The sequence below is a fragment of the Hippocampus comes genome, unplaced genomic scaffold (assembly GCF_001891065.2).
Source record: "Hippocampus comes isolate QL1 unplaced genomic scaffold, H_comes_QL1_v1.1 scaffold156, whole genome shotgun sequence".
NCBI lineage: Eukaryota > Metazoa > Chordata > Actinopteri > Syngnathiformes > Syngnathidae > Hippocampus > Hippocampus comes.
The window spans coordinates 275,044-296,561 of record NW_017805744.1 but is presented as its reverse complement, the minus strand read 5'-3'; the positions used below and the strand labels follow the sequence as shown (position 1 = coordinate 296,561).

The window sequence follows — 21,518 nt, the reverse complement described above, 5'->3', positions numbered from 1 at the left end:
GTTGGGGGGGGGGGGGATCCACAAGACAGGAGACAGAGCGAGCGGTTTTTGAGTTGTAGATGATGAGATTTTCTCGAGCTCAAAAGCTAAAGATGTCAGGTTGAGAGAGTTTGGGCGTGCAAAGGAGGGACAGTGAAAGAACAGTAAATGGATCCAGAGAACATGCAGAAGACACACGAGAGATGGAAGAGAGTGATTCTCTTTAGTAACCACTGAATAGAACTAAGCCAAATGGGGAAGAAGAGTTGGCAAATCAGTAATCCGCCTATTTTTTTCCTCAGCTTGACTTTCATTGACGAAACCCGACCCGTGATAGATGGCTCGATAAGATTTTTATTTCTGTTGTTTTCTTCCTCCTTCTCATCTCAGCCTTTTACTCGATGTGTCTGAGCTCAGATAGTTTGAACTATCGTTGTTCTTTTTGTTCAACCTGGCATCCCCCTACGATGGAGGAAAAACAAAAAGGCTCTCGAAGGCACGTTAATAACAGAGATATAATGCCACTGTTGTTTTTGTTTGTCAGGGGTTTGTTTGCTTTTGCCTCGCCAATGTCACCTGAGTCCAATTTCTTGAACACCCGCCACTTCCTGTTTGGACACACACACACACACACACACACACACACACACACACACACACACACACACACTGTGAAGCTAACATCCCTCCAGATAGGCAGAGCGTGACAATGCTGAATAATCTTGACACGAAACACAATTGTTCTTTCTCTTTTGGCCGACTAATTTGTGTCATGTTACTTTCCGGTTTGCTCATCGAGATCGACAACTACAATATTGAAATCCTCTCATAAAGACCTGTTTTGTTTTGTAGATAAATAATTTGACTTGTCAGCAGCCTCTTACAACATGTGAAAGCAAATGACAACCATGGAGGGATGTTGACTTTTTGAAAGACACTAGACAATGTCGGCACAGGCGTTTTTGTCATACAAATGGCAATTTGTTGCTTTCTCCTCTGGTCACTCACATTGAGGATGTCTTTCCAAATGACAGAGACTTGAACTCAAAACAATAAATAGGTCTAAGTCGATGACAAAATATAAAAACCTCTGAAGTCTTGCTGATGCGGCAGTCACTTTTTTTTTTTTTTTAATTACATGCCACCAGCCTTATCTTTGGCCTATTCTTTATATCCATACATTGCTAATTTCTGTGTATTTTGTTTAATAATGAAATATTTCACAGCTTCCGGTTTCTGAATGTGTCGAGTTAGCATTTTTTTCATCCAAATACAGAAATAGGTAATACCAAACAAACCGTATTTTTTAGACCCAAAGGCACACTTAAATCTTTGAATTTTCTCAAAAAGTGACAGTGCGCCTTGTAATTCACATTCCATGCATTGTGAAGTTTGTACCTGCTGACTTTGCTTTCTCCACAAAAGGGGTCGGATGGAAGAAGTTGTCATCGCCACTATTTCAAAAAGATGTTAGTGGCAAAAACATTTCCAGAAGCTGCTTAGTGCATTTGTAGAAAATCTGCATCCTTTCCTGCTTCTGCTGCAAACTCATTTGTTGGAGGGCAATTCATTTAACAAACCTGGGTGTGTTTTTTGTATTTAAGACCTGTACATACTTCAAAACTTCACAACTATCCTTAACCAAACATCAAAATGATGCAATAATGTATCGAACACTTTGAGTGTTAGTTATAATATTGTTCTCATGTTGTATTGCCTTTCATATACACAACCTTTGAGATTAAGACATTTACAAGCCTTAGGACCACAGTAACTAGAAGTAGGTGACCCACATCATTGCAGCCATGACTCATTTTCACATTGTTTGTTCAGTAGAGAGAGAGAGAAAGGAAAATCCAGCCAGTCACTTCATTCTCACTGGACCTTTTTCAATTTGTGCAATGGATTTTCGAGACGGTAACTGGATGGGGCTGGGATGATTTACACCCACACACACGCACGCACGCACGCACACACACACACACACACACACACACACACACACACACACACACACACACACACACACGGTGAGGCTTGTAGGTTGAAAGGCAAACACATTTTAGGGAGATGATGGAAATGGGGAAAAGAATTGAATCGTCTTGGGTGATGAAAAAAAAGACATCTGATTTATCCGACACTTCAAATATTCACAAACTATAGGTAAAATGTCGTTGAACCACACTTGACATTGAGATGTTAAAGTGCGCTATTTCATATTCCCACTTCTGAAAAACTGAAATGACGTTGTTGCAAAACCTTGACAGATGAATATTATAATTGTGTTGACTCAATGGTAGAGTTGATGTGTTTTGAAAAGATAGGCGTGGTATATTTGTGATTGACGATGTGTAGACCTGCAATCGCTGTAGTCTTTCCAGAATAACAGTACATACTTGAACAATGCATTCATTTGTTTGCTCTCAGGTCATTTGTTGGAAAAATTTTTTGCAACTATTCTGAAAGGGAAATGCATTATGAACTTCATTATATACTTTACTAACCACTCTCATAACAGACTTTGATGTGTAAAATCTAATGAGCGGCATCATTAATACAGAGTACAGTACATTAACGATGTGGAAAGGTCACAGTCTGGCTGATGCGACAATGTCAGGTTATGCCCGACATAGTAATGATGTTAGCAGTGAATTTGGATTTGTCTTTGAAAGAGAAAGACATGCGGTATTTAAGCAACTCAACTCAACTATCGCTGCATACAAAGTGCTGTACATGGAGCAATTTAACATATACAACAAACAGTAAAGCAAATCGGTAATAAAGACGGTAGAAAGCACCGAACAGCAAAACCAAGACCAAATCTAAGTCATGCTGAGTCAAATGCCAAAGAATACAAGTGAGTTTTGAGGCGGGTTTTGAAGATGGGCAGCGAGGAGGCTTGCCGAATGTTCAGTGGGAGGTCATTCCAGAGAGAGGGACCAGCAACAGAAAAGGTCCAAGTTTGATGCCGTTATGGGTTTATTTATGTTTCATTGTAAACGAAATAGCTGTTGTCAAGGTTATGATGTAGTATTGAATGATCAGAACAAATATGGAGTATCAAAGTAAAATAGAAGCATCACATGTTGAATTTGATTAAAGCTATAAGGCATTGTCATTGCTTCAGGTAAAAATATTAATGTATATACAAATGTATTTGCTTCACTACAGTTGAAGTAAACGTCATGCATTGCTGCAGAATCAATATCAGTTACCAATATTTTAATTTAGGTGTGGTGGTGTGTGTGGCTGATTCGTGTCACAAGTGGACATCATACATTTGAAAAAAAAAATCTCGTTTAAAGATGGCAAAAAGCAAACAAACTGCTGAACAGCAAACCAGCAATAGGTGCAAGAACTCAAAGATTTTAATATGATACTACCATATGGTGGTCCTGCAAGTCATTCAAAATCCCCAAATAAAGGAACAGTCCAATGAAAATGGCCCATATTTCAATCCAAAACTCTTCTTTTTTTTTTAATCAGGAAAATTATATTTGCTTATATTTTGAATTTTATTGAATCATTGTGAATAAATGAACAAGTGACTACTTTCAAAATGCCCCTTCCTGCACAGCAATATGGCCACTCCCCTTCACTCTTTCCAAGTTCCCATGTCTTGGTGGGAGTCAGCAGAGGAACTGGACACAGTTTGCCCATTCATTGCATATAAATACATTGCGAATGTCCAAAAAGTCCCAGCAATCGGCACCAAACTTGATGTGGACATCTCTACTTATGTCCACTTCAACCTCTGAAAGTATCACAATTAGCCTCTTCATGGCTCACTTATTTTGAGAATGAAGAAATGAGTGGCTTGCCTGCAATTTCTCTCTTGCAGGATCTTTTTCTCTTTGATGAATCCCCAAGATATGAACAGAATTCATGCCAACAGGCTTTTCGTAAGCTTGTTTTGCAGGTTGTTATTGATTGAATTTCAATCAATAAGAATTACCTTGACTTTCTTTTTCTTTCCTAATTCGACCTCCAGGGGTGACGCCCGCTACCGAAAAACTGACAATGATACACATGGCTGGAATCTTGGCCCCCTGGCCGGAGCTACCGGTGCACCAAATTTTTCAAAATCCATCCATCCAGTCATCCACATTCCAATACTGAACTAATGTTGGAATTGCACTGTTCACACTGCATGAAAAATTAAATCCGATATGTGTTACATATGGGCAAAAAGATCAGAATATTAGCTGCAGTGTGAACATATCCTCGTGGTTGAAATCTTGCATGATCGATAGTGTCTCAAAGCAAAATAGACAGATTTTTGTTTAAATGCTGTGAACATACTGTATACTCCTATATTTTACCTGAAAGAGCTTATTTTCTGGACCTAACTTAGTCCTGGCTTTCTGCCAGACCAGATCTTTTCGTCTCTGGTGGAAAAATTGTCAGTTGGATGTGTGCTTAAGCGATGTCCAATCTCGTGGAGAACACTTATGACAGCTAAAACTTTCTCTGCTACATAAACCATTTTTATTTTCAAAAATCGGGCACCACTCAGGCTTGCGGGGAGCCAGTTGTCCATCTCTGGTTTAGGCTTTTGATGAAGATAAACCTTAGGGAATCCCTAAAAGCACAGCTCTGTTGAGAACTTAAACATTTTCTTTCTCTCTCTCTTTGACCGTTGTGCAAGTTGTTTGGCTGAGAGGGCAGCTCCACAACCAGAGACACGGTTCATACTCCTTTCATGGCCCACTGAGGAGGGTAATTAATGGTTAGGTCTGACTCTACTGATTTACATTGCACGAAGGAATGAAGCCGCAGTGGCATCTCGGGCTTGACTTCAAAGAGGCCACTGGGTAAGTTTTCGCTGCAGTATCTCCTCCCTCAGAAGGAAATGCATCAGGATATACAGGACAGTGTTTTAATCAAGTTTAATTTGCTCCTCAAACATGTTCGGAAGTCAACACACTTCAAAATCGTCTTTCAGTACTGAAAATGAATGGAAATACCCATTAATCCACTAACCCAAAAGAAAAATAGAAGTAATAGTTTACGTCAGAAAAACATACTTTAATGAACATATTTCAATTAAATTGAATGCTCCTATTCAATGTACCTTTTGCTGCTCCTCCTGTTGTGTGCCTTGCCCACCTTGGGGGAGTATAATACGGGAGTATATAATGCATGGAGATACAAACGAAGGAGTCATTCACAACTGACTTAGGAAGCAATTTTTCACAAAGGATGAAAATAATGCGAGCGCGAATGATTGTTTGTCTATGTGTGCCCTGTGATTGGCTGGCAACCAGTTCTATTGCCTGAAGACAGCTGGGATAGGGTCCGGCACGCCCTTGTGAGGATAAACGTATTGGAAAATGGATGGATGGATGGATGGATGGATGGATGCGTATCTGCCCAAAAATATTTACCAGTAACCCTCTAACGCTGCCATTTGGTTAAAAAAAAAAAAAAAAAATCCTCATATACCCGTATAAAAAAAGCAGTGATGGGAACAGGAAAACATGCCTACCTTTCAAAAGGTCAGTCAGCTGACTGAAACAACCCGAAGACCAATGCAGCTCAGACACTGTCAACACAATGACAATTTCAAGCCTAATAAGAATATCATTCTTTAATGACTCTCAAATGTATCAGCTCAAGTCACAGAGTTACATCGTTGCCGCCCTCACATAATAAAGGGATTACACAGCTTGCATTATGGCCAATTAGACTCCAACACATCTATTTAGCCTTTCCTTCTCTTTCTTTCCCGTTAAATTAATCCATGAGTGCTATACAGTATATTATCAATCTGCATATGTCAAGTTTTTTTTTCCTCTCTCAGAAAGGCATGTTGATGGAGTGAAATCACAATTGCATTTTAGTATACAGGTACCACGATGAGTAAGTGCAACTGCTATCACCACGATCATGTGAAACAAATCACAATTGCGACAGGCTATATCGGAAAATACATTATCTTTTCCTATATAGCCTGTAGCATGCTGGACATATCCATTCAGGCACTTTCTTTGCCTCTATAATTTATCCTTATTTAGGTGGCAGGTGTGCTGGAGCCCAGCTGACTTTGGGCGAGAGGCGGTGTCCACCTTGTGCTGGTCATTGGCCAATCACAGGACCCATGCTAGACCATTATTCATAACTCTATATTCCATTTCTTTACAAATTGCGTACAAGTGCTAATCACAATAACATGAGTGGTACGCAAAATAAATCACTGTTCAGTTGTATTTAGCTTTTAAGATCAATTGACGTTTAATCTTTCAAATCTGTTTGTTTTGAAACATGGTTTAGGTGTCATTTTTATTTAACTTATGTTTAGGTCAGCATAGTTTTGAAGACATCTACAATTAGAGAACAATTTAAATGTTTTCACACAAATCTGCCAGTCATTGTTCCGTCTAATTTATTTCCCCCTATTTTAATATTTCCAAAATAAAAGCATAGTTTTTGTTAAAGTGTGGAACGGTGTTTTATCGGTTGTAAAGAACTGAAAATAGCCATTTGTTGAGTTTCCATCATCTGGAGGTTTCATTTGCCGAAATCAAAAGCTATTTATTTCAATCAAAACATCTTAGCGGGCCAAGTTACATTTTAAGTTTCTTGTCTTGGTTTTCAAATGGAAACACTTCAAGCTAAAGCGCTACTGTCTTTTAATGTTGATCACAATGATGAAACTTAGAGAGTATTTTTCGTTTCATAAGCACTGTTGCAGTCCTTGAATTGTTGTTTAAATTCCTCTAAATTCTAGGTGGGACCAAACAACGGTGCGCATTACAGGTAAAACGCTCAGTTAACCTCCAAATTGCCTTTGTCACCTTAATCAATGTTCGAGGCCATCGGGACATGAGATTGACTTTAGCAATTGTCAAGATTTAAGCATCTTTACTTTCACATTATATTGCTTGTCATTAAGCCAATGGCATTTAGGAGCAGCTTTTGTCTTTGTGCATGCTGTGAGTGTGAAATGATTGTGCTTTCTCCTTTACCTTGAACATTCCCACATCATATCATATTGTCTCTTATAGTCACCTGTTGTTTTCATATGAGAGAGAAGCTATTCATCCCCAGTCACTAAGATAACTATTCCACAATGGTTTAACAAATAATATACAAGCCTACATGCTTATTTGTGAAAGAGCTAATGTGTATGCATTTTTAGCGCTACTTTTTTTTTCATGTACAAACCATTGTTTTGTTGTGCTCAAGACCAACTATGTTTATGTAGCAAAGTGTGTAGGAAATATATAAAACGTGATTATTTGCTCTCGTCAGCCGTCACAGCCTCAGTGGCCAACTAGAGGAAACTCTCCAACAGTTCCACCGACAAAGTTTAATGTTTTTGCTGCTTCAGGGCTTCATCACTGCAGGACCGTGTCACATCTTTTTATCGACATGCAGAGGCAAGATGTCTCAATGTGGACAGCTGGCTAAGTGTTTATTCAGTGGGTTATTTAGTCATACTAACCGAAGCCTAGTTTGTCTAAGCCACAAACACACACTTCGTAACCGAAGCCTAGTTTGTCTAAGCCACAAACACACACTTCGTGTATGTGTGTGTGTGCATGTATCAGTGACACCATGGATGGAGGGTCACGGCTGGCGAGGCACTGACAGAATCAGATTTACAAGCTAATGAGCCCAACAGAGTGACGTGTTTGGCATTATAGCAGCCTGCTCGGTTTGAAAAAAGCGTGCTATTTTCTGATCTCATGTTTGAAGCAGATCTTTGAACTCCGCCATTAGTCTTCTATGATTAAGACAAGACAAAATAAGAAACCTTTATTTGTCTCATGCTTGATTGCAGCTAGCTATGTTTCTGGCTAAATCCCCTGTGCTCTCGTACGCCCCCTTAAATGAAGCACAATACGGTCTGCTTCACCTCACACTTTTTTATCGGTGGTTTTATGAAATCAGCAAAACTCACAGACTGCCTATCACAGCATCAATTTGTGTTGGCCCGCAAGACAAAGCACCTCCTCTGTAAACTGGTCGGAAAGAAAGGCTTTATTTCAGAAACTGTTAAGTGTCATCTGCAGTTTATGACAGCTGTGGTTGTTTGAAGCCAATCATGAGCTCAGATATATTTACATCACATATATGTGTCCTCAAATGTATGGTATGGGGCCAATGATTCGATTGTCTAATTTTGCGATGAAATGACTGACATCTTTGAAAGCCTTCTTTAAATTACATGTTGATTTTTTCCCCTAATTATTAGACTCTGGGTTGCTTTATGTATTTTCACTTAAACCCGAAATTAAAAAAAACAAAAAAAAAAAACGCCCATTTTACTAAATTCATAAATATGACCTCTTCAAATATTTGTTGTGGATATTTTGAAATTACAGTTCATAAAAGTATCTGAAAAGATTTTGTTGGGAGACATGATGAGACACAAAAACGCGCACTTGTCTCCTCAACCCAGTGAGTGAGGGATTGAGCCATTTGACGTGAGGCTCAGTTGCTCGCTGACACACTTCAGCTGTCGCTCATGTATGGGCACTTTGCACATAGTCTCCTGTACTGATAAAAGTGAATCGGACATTTTGCTTTTTGAAAAATGGCTCATACTTGGCTGTTTACCTGATATTTTCTATTTGCTGTGATGGTTTGCCAAAATGGAACATGATAAACCACTATAATTGGGGGATATCGTGACGGCACTTTGCGTCTTTTATGCAAAGAGTCTGTCATATGCAAACAGGAAATACACAAATTAAACAATTTTGACAATGACATTTTGGACATTATTGAATTTAAAAGGAAAATCAATCTGAACCTCACACCAGATTGAAAATTGGATTGAATCGCTATTTGTTTACTTTCTACCCCCTCCTTTGATCAATCAATAAATGACTGCAGATGTCACTTTTGATCAGTGTCTTCCATTTTAGAAAGGGTTGGCGCCTCGAGCGCGCGCTCTGCCTGGAGCGCGCGTGCACATTCACGTAAAGAAAACTGGACTCCAGGGTGCGCGCAGCTTGGATCAAACTTGTCGGGATGAAACTTTAACAGATGCTGTGCAAGGTCCGTCACATGAACTCGGACTTCCAAAAAAAAAGAAAGTATTTTTATGTCCACAACTCTGCCAATGTCTGACGAAGGGGAGGAAAGCGATGGCGGAGAGAAAGAGCGTCGCTCCGCGTCTCCTTCTCCGCCTTTGTGTCTTCCCCGAGGATCACCTTCCTGTCGGCGGCCCCTGGACCTCTTCTCCTCGTCCTCTCCACTCCTGGAGGACACGGATCCGCCTTACCTGGCTTCATCGGACTGTTTACATTCATCCCCGGAGGACCGAGTCCTCGCGGAATCGCCTCACCCCACGCCGCCAAAGTTCCGCAACCATACCGGGGACTCTCCGCGCCTGTACGCGCACCTTGACGTGCTGTGCGAGCACAACGACGAGCCACTGCCGCCCTGGAAAGGATGCGGCCCCGGGAACGACGCGGACCTTCAGCACCGCGGACAGAGAGCCCAACGAGTCCCGCAGCCCCCGGACTGTGGAAACCACCACGCCAATGAGCACATGAGCACCGACCTGAACTCCGACTCGCGGCAAGCGTGAGTTTTTGTAATTCACTTTTATTTGTTGTCTTGGTCCGAGAATTCAAATCACCAACACAAGACTAAACAGTTCTACACTTCTAATTCATTGGGCAAACATTGTGCTCATGCCGGAATTGGATGGCCATTGTGCCACCAACATTCTAAAAGCTTTGGGGGGATTCCACATTACCTCAACAATTTAAAAAAATGACTATTTATTTAGATTATTGATATAATTTGAAGAGAAATATTTGATAAACTATCAATTCATCCAGCACCAACACCAATAGTACACTTTTACTAAGATATTTTATTTGTCATATCTTAAATTTTTCCCGTGTTTTATGCAACCATACACAGGCACCTGAAAAACACTGTACGGTATTGCTGTGTATGACTGTATCACAAGAATATTTACAATGAAACAAAGAATGGTCATTTTATTTTAATACTATTTTACACTTTTAACATTGCGTTGGACCCCCACATATTTCCAGTGTGGCATTTGAAAATTCGCCTCTTTGTGATTTTCATTGTTCATGGTACAGTAATGCCTATTCAGAAATTTAATTAGTCACATTTTTTTGCTTTGTGTTTTTTAAGAGCAAATCACGAACACTAAAGTATGTTTATGACTGTTTGAAATGCTGTATGTATATATATATATATATATATATATATATATATATATATACACACACATACATATATGGTTGACATTATTAAACAATGAAAATCACTTTTAGGGGAGCGTCAATTATTTGCATTTTTTAGCTATTTGCAGGCGGACTCGGTCCCTTTCCCCAGCAAGGGGCCCACTGCAATCTTTTTTTCGGAATAACTTTGACAATCAATGTTAATGTTGGACTTTTTGTGCCAGTTCAGATAGCTGTGTTATGTGCTATGTTTATTGGTCCTAAAAAAAATTAGCTATCCATCCATTAACCACTTATCCCCATGAGGGTCGCAGACGTACTGGAGCCTTCCCCGGTTGTCTTCGAGTAGTAAGCAGGGTATACTTCAACTAATAGTAATAATATAAACCCCTGATGTCATACTGAGAGGAGTTTCCAGCATTTCGATAGCCTCATTTAGCGAGGGGATCAAAACAGAGACAACCCTCAATGTGATCGAGTGCAGTTTTACATAGTTTTTCCACCTCCAGCTACATTAATCAACATTTTCATATTAATACCTCGCTGACAGTCTCAATCAAGTCTTAACGATGAAAAATGTACAGCACATGGCAAATCATGTTGTCATGACTGACAACAACAAACTTGACTCTCCCCAGCATGTCAGTAAATGTGAAGGTGTACCTTATGCGTTGGCCCTTACTTCATTGTTTTATTTCTGTATAAAGGTTATCACAACAATTGAATAAACTCTTCCAAGAGGAGCTTAAAGAGGTAGAATTACAGAAATAAAGATCTCTACTGTTCCATTGATGGTTCTGTACACCAGTAATTTCATCAATGGTGTGGCCCTTCTTGAATCCAAAGTACTTATTCAACCCGTTGCACTGTTTGAACCTTTTGTGAACAGTACAAGTCTCTGTTAAGTGGGGCTCTTTGCCTCTTTCTATTTGCTGTTTTTTTTTCTTTCAGATAATCTGTTGTACATGCTATGAGCATGATCATGTGTTTTGATGCATTCACATGATGTACAAAATGCATGTAAGGAAATGGAGCCTGCGTGGGTTCAATTCAATTTGTGCCTTTACCTTTTGCTGTCTTTCCCACTCCAGTCTTTAATTCGTCCAAGGATTTACCCACACAAACTCTTGATTGATTCCACAGCATGAATGTTCAAACAGCACATCAACAGGAATTGTGTCTATTCTCCGATATGCTGAATCCATTCACTGTGAAAATCAACAATAGGCTGAATGCAGTGCATCCACGATCTGCGGGAAGCGCTCACTAGCTCAGACAAATGGGAAATGAATGGTGACTCTTTAATGGGTGTTCATGCTGCCCAGGCGGCTCAGGGAGGACAATCGGATATTGAGAGTGGCAGGTCACACTGCTGGCTCTTTGATCGTCTCCTGTCTGCAGCTTTGACACAACAGTGTTCAGCTTGAAAGGAGCTGGGGATGCTCAAAATGAGGAGACTGTGTCATGAACATGCCTGTTTCTCATTATGGGGGAAACGCGATGGGCAAACTAGCTTTGATCCTGAAAATGAGCCATTTCTGTATATGCAAGTGTGCTGGGCACCTCTTTCAAAAGTCTATTCTCAAAAATATGATTTCAAACCTGATTGCACCCATGTCTTTTTTTTTTTGTAATTTAATGCAAATTGGCTCATCTTTTTAGGTTCTTGATTGGAGAAGAAATTACTTGCCTACCATTTGGTGTGTAGTAAAGCCAAAGGAAAAGTGTGGAAAAAAATGGATATATTTCAAAACCACGGATTCATTCCATCCATCCATTTTCTGATCCACTTTATCCTCACAAGGGTCGCGGGCATGCCAGAGCCGAACTGATTGCCAGCCAATCACAGGGCAAACATAGATTATTCAACCCAAATTACATGCATAAATAAGCACGCATCTCTTGGAGGATGCACTCATGGTGACAATTTTGACGAGTCATCATCAGCTTTGCGCGGCTATTTCAGTAATTCTCTTTCGATAGTACCGGCAGACAAACCGACAGGAAGTGGCCATCCTGCAGTATCCAAAATCTAACATATCACTGACCATGACATGGAGGCAGAAGGAACATGTTTTGGTTAAAGGACAGTATTCTACTATTCTTACATACGCCTGGTTTGAAGCAGTTATAGATGAAAGAGGAGAGACTCAAAAGTCTCCTTTCACCAGTGGATGAGAGACATCGTGATCACTGTGTGCATGACATCACACACGTCTGCTACAAGCTAAGTTTGAAAGTAAACAAGAAACTCTAGCGTCCATTGACGAAAAAAGAGATTCGTTCACTTCTCCCGTTCCATTTAAATCTGCTTAAATTCCAAGCGCTGACTCTTAGTTCCAAATACGCTTCTGCACTCCACGCCGAAGCTGCTCTCTCCTCATCCTTAGCACCAGCAGCCATCCATCCAGCTGCACCAATGCAGACTGTCCAACTGCGCCGACATCTCCACAGAACCAAACGGGCCTGTGAAAAATGGTGCCCATTACAGGCACAAAAACCAGAAGTGTGCCAGGGCTGTTATGGGGCGACTGTCAAATAGCGCTGACATTCCCATCAAAATCATTGCTGGTACATGCATGTGGCTGAGAAGGCGCAACCATCAAGCACAGATTCTTCTCCTGTGACGAACGTTGTGGCTAAAATGCTGAAAACAGTCCACAACGGGTCCACACAAAGGACAACAAACAAACACCATGTGACAAAACAAAAGACAAAAAACAACGAAAAAGGAGAGTTCTTAAAGAGCTCTTGCAGGCGGCTGCCAACACCGGTGCCATCTTGAAAGATGATTCCGCGACTGACTGGCGACCAGTTCGAGGTGTAATCCACCTTTTCCCCAAAAGTCTGCTGGGAAAGGCTTCAGCTCACCTGTGACACTGAACAGGCGAAGCAGCATTGAAAATGGATGGATGCCAGAGACAATTAAGATGATTGCTTCATCTCTCCATAATAGCCGTTGACCTGAAATCACCTTTTGATGAGCTAAGACCCTGGCTGTGGTTCAACGGGCCCATGCATGGTGGATGCATTCTTGGTTCCAGGGAAAAGATCCACTGCTCATTAAGTTTGACACATCCCTGCCAACAGAGTACATCACTTTAAGAGTTGGTAATTACTTTATACCCTTTCAAAGCACCAAGTGTGGTGCATTTAATGATACAGTACTGCCCTTTTTTCCTGCTTCCTTCCTTTATAATCTCACTATTTTTATTCATATTCCCTAAATTGTTCCTCACCATTTCATCACAGGGTGGAAGCTATGCACCGTCGGCACACCACGCTGAGGGAGAAGGGGCGTCGCCAGGCAGTCCGCGGCCCAGCCTACATGTTCAATGAGCGTGGTTCGGCTCTCACTGCAGAGGAGGAGCGTTTTTTAGATGCTGCTGAGTATGGGAATATTCCTGTAGTGCGTAAAATGCTGGAAGACTCCAAAACACTCAACTTTAATTGCGTGGACTACATGGGCCAGAATGCATTGCAGCTGGCCGTAGGAAATGAGCATCTCGAGGTCACTGAGCTGCTCCTGAAGAAAGATGGCTTGGCTAGGATCGGAGACGGCCTCCTTCTGGCTATTTCCAAGGGTTACGTTCGCATCGTTGAAGCCATCCTCGGCCACCCGGCCTTTGGCGGAGGTCTCCGCCTGACTTCGAGCCCACTGGAGCAGGAGATGCGAGATGACGACTTCTACGCTTACGATGAGGATGGAACACGTTTCTCGCATGATGTGACACCCATCATCCTGGCCGCTCACTGCCAAGAGTACGAGATAGTCCATATCCTCTTGACCAAAGGGGCTCGCATTGAGAGGCCTCATGACTACTTCTGCAAGTGCTTAGAGTGTGTGGAAAAACAGAAAAAAGACTCGTTCAGTCATTCACGCTCAAGGATGAATGCATACAAGGGTCTGGCCAGCGCAGCTTACCTGTCGCTCAGCAGCGAAGATCCAGTGTTGACCGCATTGGAGCTCAGCAACGAGCTGGCCAGACTGGCCAACATTGAAACGGAGTTCAAAGTAAGTTACAGCCATTTCGTTGAATTTGTTAGTGTTACATGCAAAATAATGTCACAGATACCAGATAGATGTAAACAGGTGTTCACAGTTTAATTTACACAGTGTCCTCTTGGTCCAAGCACAAGGGACTTTAATTTGGCTACCTAGCTTGAGTTTTCTTTTTGTGGTCAATCGTTGACTGTTGTTCAACATTTTCTGCCATTCTTTACTCCCCCCGCCTTTTTTTTTTTTCCAATTAAATAAAATCAATTTTAGGTTTGAATGTTCTAACATAGGTTGAGGGACATAATTCGTCTATGAGATGAGCCATGACTTCTGAATTCCACCTCTTATGAGTCCATGTTGTCTAATTCCCTTCTCTAAAGCAGGGATGGGCCCACGGCCCATAGTCTGAGTGGCCTGAGTCCTAATTTTCCCCCAAAATGTTTTTTTTTGAGGGAGGAAAAATTTCTTTGGGGCGGAGGTTATAAACAGACAAACCCCATTTTTTGTGTAAATGAAAGAGCTCAGTCAGACTTTTTTTGAAGAGCCAAAAAAATAAATAACCCCACCGAGCCACCGCTGCCCAAATACACATTTTCCCATTGTATTTCAAAGGCCATCAATTGTATGTGCATTTTCCCTATTCGCTCTCTTCCCTTTAAAATGGGATTTTTGTCATACATCTGCTTATGAAGTGCATGGCCCCCCGTCTATTCGGCCCCCCTAGTAGTGCTGATGATAAATCGTGGCCCCCTCTGTCATATAAATTGCCCATCCTTTCGCAAAAGTCTGGTGAATTTTTGTTCCGTTATGAATGGACCCAGTGTACATTTCAAGGGCCATGAAATAATTCCCAAATGAGTGAAAGCTATCACAGTAGTAAAGAGGAGTCCAACTCCATGTGTTTTTCCATTTTCACCTCCAGTGGATATAATGGCCAAGGCTCCCAATACGTTTGTTCATATCGTGTAGTTCCAGTTGATTATACGCTGCATTGTATTTTACACTAGTCTAAATCATCACATCAGATAACAATGGTCTGATAACAATTTCAATTTGGTTGATGAATCCTTTCAGCCCATGTGCTTTTTCTCTTTTAATTTGTCCCTCATCTCATTCATCCACGCTTCCGTCTCTCTGCCCAATCTTGTTTGTCATCCAGCCTTCTCCACTCTGTGCGCTCCCTGTCTCCAGACAAGTTCATGAGAAGGGTGCACCTGAGGGAACACACTTGTGTTGGCACTCATCTGTCTCATTACCATTTCATTATCACCAACCTGTCTTCTCTTGCTGGCTCTTTTTCTCCAAATCTTTTCTCTGTCATCATCTCGCTATGGTACAATATCTGAAAATATGGAATCTGTGGTGGGGGAAGGGCCCATCGCTTTGTCTCTGAAGGGTGAGCAACTGTTGAGTCCAGGGTGGCACTAAAGTTTGGGACTTAAGTAGTGGAACAGCCATGTGCACAAAATTTGCTCTCTGCCTTTGAGACCAGAAACATGGGCGGCACAGCAACATTGTGAGGGAAACCAGTCGAATGATGAGAACAGGGTGTGCGTGGGGTCCTGCGCCATGTCCTCACTCATACATCGGAGGGGAGTGTTCTGAGTTATACAACAAACAAACAACCTTCATCAAGGGAAAATATATAACAATTTTCTTGTGTCCGACACTTCATTTCATCACTCACAGATGGCGTCCTTGTCTGACTTTTGACATGGTTGTTATTAATCATCTGATTCAGACTCATCCTTGGTGTCAACGTGTTGATTAAATGTATCGTGTTACGATGTTTTTGTATGACATTTGCCAACACAAAAGGGAAAGTTTAATCCTATGTGCATAAAGACAAGCATGAACAACACACATTTACACAACCTGTCAGAGCATAGGGATGAAGAGCGGTTCATGAAAACCTGTATCAGGACTTCACCGGCAGCAGAATGTTTATCTCCAAACAACACGCTTTTCAAGACAGCACATCCATTTCTCATAAGAGCCCATGGACACATGCAGTCTCTTAACTACTCCATCATTTGGAGAGCCGCCATGAGGGGCAGATGAAGGTGACGTCATTCAACTCAAAGACCCTGTAAAGTGAGTTTGGAGATTTAAAAAAAATACATTATATATGGTTATAATTACTGCAAACTCGTGGAAATATTGATAATTATGTAGTTGGTTTCAGCATTCAGAGGACACTTTCGTGGCATTTAAGCACGAAGAATCACTTGATTTTTTTCATGATTTTGAAGCCTCCTTTTATTTATATAAGTGTTATAATTGGCATTTTTTAAAATTCAAATTTGGCATGAAACACTCATGTGAAACTTACATGACATTTATTTTCACATTTTTCATCTGACTGAGGTTTTGGTTGTGATACCTTTAAGTGTAACGGCATAAAACATGTTTAAACTCCTGTTGAATGCCCCAGCATTGTATATTTAAGAGTTCAAATAAATTATTCAGAGAAAAACGTGCTATTGAACTGCCATTGTGCATATCACAAGAAAGAAATATCATCATGACCACAGATCCAAAAATGGAGCTATTGATGAAAGTAAACCTGTGTCTTGGCTTAATTCAATATGGCTACGAACTGAAAGAAGAGGAAAAGAAGAACGGAACGTAGAGCTGAAAGTGTGCCTTTTTTATGAGATGCTGAGTCTACAAAATCAACCATAGCCGGAACCATTACCTGACCAAATTGGAGGTTAGCCAGCATTTTGATTTTGTTTAACCCGAGGGGTTTCAGTGAGACAAGATGCAGAAGGATGAACGTGAGATGAGTGGTGTTAGCTTTTTAGAAACAGAAAAAAAAAGCATTCTTTTTTTTTCACCCAACTTCCCACATCTTGCATTAATTCACTTTATATTTGAGTCACTCGACTGTGACCGATTTCCCTTCACTTCACAAAACTGGCTCCATTTTCATTCCCACAACATCATTCCAACGCCCTTATCTCAACCCCCAGTCCCCGCAGCACCAACCACAGACCCTGAGTCGTGAGTGTAATTGCATATGTGCGTGTAATGTGTGTCTTTCAACTCAAGCATCCTTGATATTGTCATGCAGAACATGTTTTATCCCACAGTATGCTTTTCTCGTTTACTTGTAACCAAGCATGATTGTTACAGACTTACTGTAATCATCCTAAGTGTGTCTTTTAGTCTTCAGCATACACAGGATACTGGATCTTTTCTTAAACTGTGAAGAAGCTTTCTGCTCTTGAATACCGTTCAGGTCTTTATACAAACATCATGTACTTGGCCCCTTTTTTTTTTTTTTAATTGTTTTGCTGACAGGCTGGTATTGTGTTTTTCATGTGTAATGTTGATCTGAAAAAATAATGGTGTGGTCTGTATTCAAAAGTTACAATTTGCCCCATGAGAATTTCAGCAACAAACAACACATAAATGGTAGCGACAGCTGTTCCACTACATTTTGTCTACACTGAGGTTTGGAATTATGAAATGAATGGGGTTTACTTGTTTTTATTCTTACATAGTGTTGGTCTAACTAACCATACCATTACATTCGTCACACTTGTAATGATAAACTCAACCCTTTGTAATAGTCAAACGCATGAAAAAAATCTCTCTATTTCCCTTGAGTGCTTAAACCAAATTCAGAAGGGCCTAAATCAAGGATGGTGAACTCCGGTATTTGAATTTTTAGAATCGCAAATATTCATGCCAATCATGAAGCCATTTGTCAATCTAATTGAATAGAATTGAATTCATTTAACCTTATACCTTCCATTACATCATTAGCCATGGCACCTTTCCATCACAAGTGCTCATTTCCACCACACAGTTCTTTTTCTCTTGCGTCAAATCACTACTTCGCATGGCACAAGGCAAAAATGTTTAGCGGTACAGTAACAGCATATCTTCATTGTTATCTGACCCTTTGACCTTACTATGTTCTGCCCACGCTTCAGAATGACTACCGAAAGCTGTCCATGCAGTGTAAAGACTTTGTAGTGGGAGTGTTGGACCTCTGTCGGGACACCGAAGAAGTGGAAGCCATCGTGAACGGCGATGTCGACCTGTGCCCGCCGAGCCCCTACAACCGACCCTGCCTCAGCCGTGTCAAACTGGCTATCAAGTATGAAGTGAAGAAGGTAAACTGCTTGAACACTGCTCCACAAATTTACAACTACTATTGGTATTTTCTTCAAATAGATTATTAAACTACACTAAAAAAACAGGTGTACAAAAGCCAACTGGCAATTTTAAATGAACAGAAAATATAGTCCTCAATCACATAAGTGCTCTCCTACCCCTTTATGACCAAATCTCATATGAATGAGAGCTTTGTTAAAAATGATGCCTTCGTGAAGACAATAATGGTCAGCTGGAGAGATATTACTTAAATTACACACTGAGGGATGTTCATTAATATTTCAACCCTGTCATAAATCATGGAACCAAAATATCGGAAACACTCTTATACAATGTCTTTTACATAGCCTTTTAAATAAAGTATCCTCCCCACTTGCCCAGATGTTCTTACTTTTGAAGCCTCAGACTAAATTTTGTCTGCTACTCAAGCGCTAAAGCTTGCAAATAAAGTTGTTGGAGCCTTTTCCATTTCCTTTTTTCCTTTTCATTTTTTTCATTCACCTTGTTTAACACCCCATTTATCAACTGAAGATGCTGCCACAGCCCTGCTTCACTGTAGGAATGGTGTTCTTTTGGTTATGAGCATTTTCATTTTTGCACCAAAACACACCCGTGTGACTCGCATTGAAACTCAACTGAAAACGGAGTCGATACAAACCTGCCCACCATTTAAAGTGTGTCTGATTAATCCCAAAAAACTTCCTCTGTTCTCGGAGTGTTTTCCTGATCATAACGAAATCTCCCCAAACACATGAGAAAATGCATCATGGTCTGATGAAACCAAGGTCAAACTATTTAGCCATGATTCCAAAATTTGTTTTTGCCACAAACACAAAAGTGCTCATCACCAAAAGAACACCACATTAACAGTAAAGCATGCTGGTGGTTTTCTTCAGATGGAATTCGGGCCCGAGACAAGGTAGAGAGAATTTCCAGTTGCAATCATTTTTTGCTTTTGGGATGGAGAGACACGTATGTGTGAGTTAGCCTGTATGACTGGGTGTAATTCGGAGAGAGCTGTTAGCCAGGATTGACTTTCAAGGCATTTCATTTGATGACAACCACCAGAGGTCAATGGGCAGCTGAGTGACATGACCTTTTAGACTCCCGCCACATTCATTCCGGACCACATGTTGGTCACCGCAACTGCATGCTAGGAAGCTGCTCCGAGTCTGTCCCTTACTTTGATTGTACAGGAATCTTTTGTCATGTACAAGGTCTCATGGAGTTTCTTTGCAGATGCAAAATTGGATTCTGTACTAGACTAAATGTCACCAATTCCCATTACCTCTGCCACCTCTCCTCTCTGTTTATTTCCTACACTTATATGTGCAAGTTTACGTCACATGCATATATTGACTAGACTGTTTGTGCTGGCCTTAATTCTCTACAAGCAAGCACAACCAATACTCAGGAGAAAATTGCACAGGAGACAAACAGAGAGGGAGGAGGCTGATCGCCATGGAAACCAGGTGGTGCATGACTGTGTGCGATGCATATTGCTGGATTCAGGGATGGGAATTGTTTTGGTTCAATACGTATGAATCAATCTGCTGAATGGTCAGTGGAATGTATGTCTGTGTTTCTTGGCATATCGGCAGATCTGAATTAGTGCTAACTCAGGCTCTGTGAAAATGACGAGGCAAACAAATAGTTAAGGCAAAGAAATGCCTGCGTTACATCATCTTCCCAAACTTTTTTTCAAAGTCAAGACTGATACACCACATACATGTGGTACTTACATACAATTTAGTAAAGGACCCCGAGAAATTAAGAATATTATAGGCTACCATATTTTCCTCTTCTCTTTCTCCCATTTCCTTATTAATGTGGTAAACTTATTTTTGCCTGTCTCACCCTCTCTCACCAGTTTGTCGCCCATCCGAACTGTCAACAGCAACTTTTGACCATTTGGTATGAGAACCTTCCTGGTCTCAGGCAGCAGTCCATTGGGGTTAAATGCTGGACCGTGCTGGGGGTCACCATTGGCCTGCCATTCTTGGCTGTTGCCTACTGGATCATGCCATGTAGCAAGGTATGAACACTCACGCATCGCAAATTTGTCCTGCACTATTGTTTCCCAAAACTTCATCACAATGTTGGAAATACAGTCAAACTAGTGAACAGTACAGCATGTGAAGTGATTTGTTGTTTCGTCTATTCCTCTGGTCATGTATTACTTGCTCTTCTTGCCTGTATTAGCTTGATTAGAATCGAAAGTGACATGCAGTAATATGACATACAGTATACGGATGATGAGTGAGCCGGTATGCAAATCTCCAGATCCCTATCTTTGAATCTTCTACATTGTACTTAAGGTTTTAGAACTGTCCCTGCATGTGTGTACTTGTGCAGAGTAGGATTTGATAAAGCCTGTCAAGGAATCCTCAAGTGCTTCAAATGCATGACTGATTAAAAAAAGAAAAAAAGCGGATATGCTTACAGAGGAGTAATGCTGAGAGAGCATGTACAACATTAGCTTTGGATCAAAATCCACAGCCAACTTATTTGCGAAGGTGAGCTTGTTGAAAGTCTTAGCTGTAAATATTGAGTTGAAAAAGTTTCGGGAATCCTCATCTCGTGCCGAAGCATTACAAACATGGTAAATATTGGAACCATCTTCTGGACTTGCTCTGCCGCTTTTCCTAATGTCAGCTTTTTAATGGTGTGTAGAGCTGTTGTGTTGTGTTCCTTCCATGAATCGCTGTTCTTTTTCGGAACTTGTTTGTACTTTAAACACTTGTCTCCTGGGAGATACAAACCAAGGGCGCCATGAGAGAAAATCCATGAATCAATCTCCACAGAGTACAATCTTAATCAAGTTCTAGTTACTGGTGTGGCTGGGTATCACTGACAGCACGAAATACAGCCATGTATCCTTTATACATTTGTATTTAAAAAAAAAATGTTTTTAAGGGACTATGGGATTAGGAGGCTTTCACATTCCTGGTCTTTATAGCTCATCAATTAAAATTAATTTTGTCTTTTTTTATAAACAAGATTTGAAAGAATTTGAGTGCATTTGTTACTGGAGCTCTTGTAGCACAATTGTCAGTGGACACTCCTCTGCACATATGGTGTATCAAGTTTGGATTGGTTGCATAAAAAGAGCGCAAGCAGATTTCAGAATCTCTGTACGTACATCCCTGGCGGACAAGCCTCTCATTTCACAAAGAGCACCTTCAATTTAGTTGAAATATGCTCACTTAATGCGTTTTTGCTGGAAGACA

The 21,518-nt window shown here is 40.8% G+C and overlaps 1 protein-coding gene across 1 annotated transcript in view; it reads left to right on the top strand.

The window, feature by feature from the left end:
• The first annotated feature begins 8,424 nt into the window (after nt 1-8,424).
• The window catches only part of trpc7b (transient receptor potential cation channel, subfamily C, member 7b), a 45,766-nt gene continuing 32,672 nt past the window's right edge, over nt 8,425-21,518 (top strand). Inside the window, exons 1-4 of the mRNA XM_019884432.1 lie at nt 8,425-9,519; nt 13,413-14,175; nt 18,105-18,287; nt 20,159-20,323. Of these exons, the coding sequence (XP_019739991.1) occupies nt 9,035-9,519; nt 13,413-14,175; nt 18,105-18,287; nt 20,159-20,323 (1,596 nt within the window). The 5' untranslated portion in view covers nt 8,425-9,034. The remainder of the gene's footprint in view (nt 9,520-13,412; nt 14,176-18,104; nt 18,288-20,158; nt 20,324-21,518) is intronic.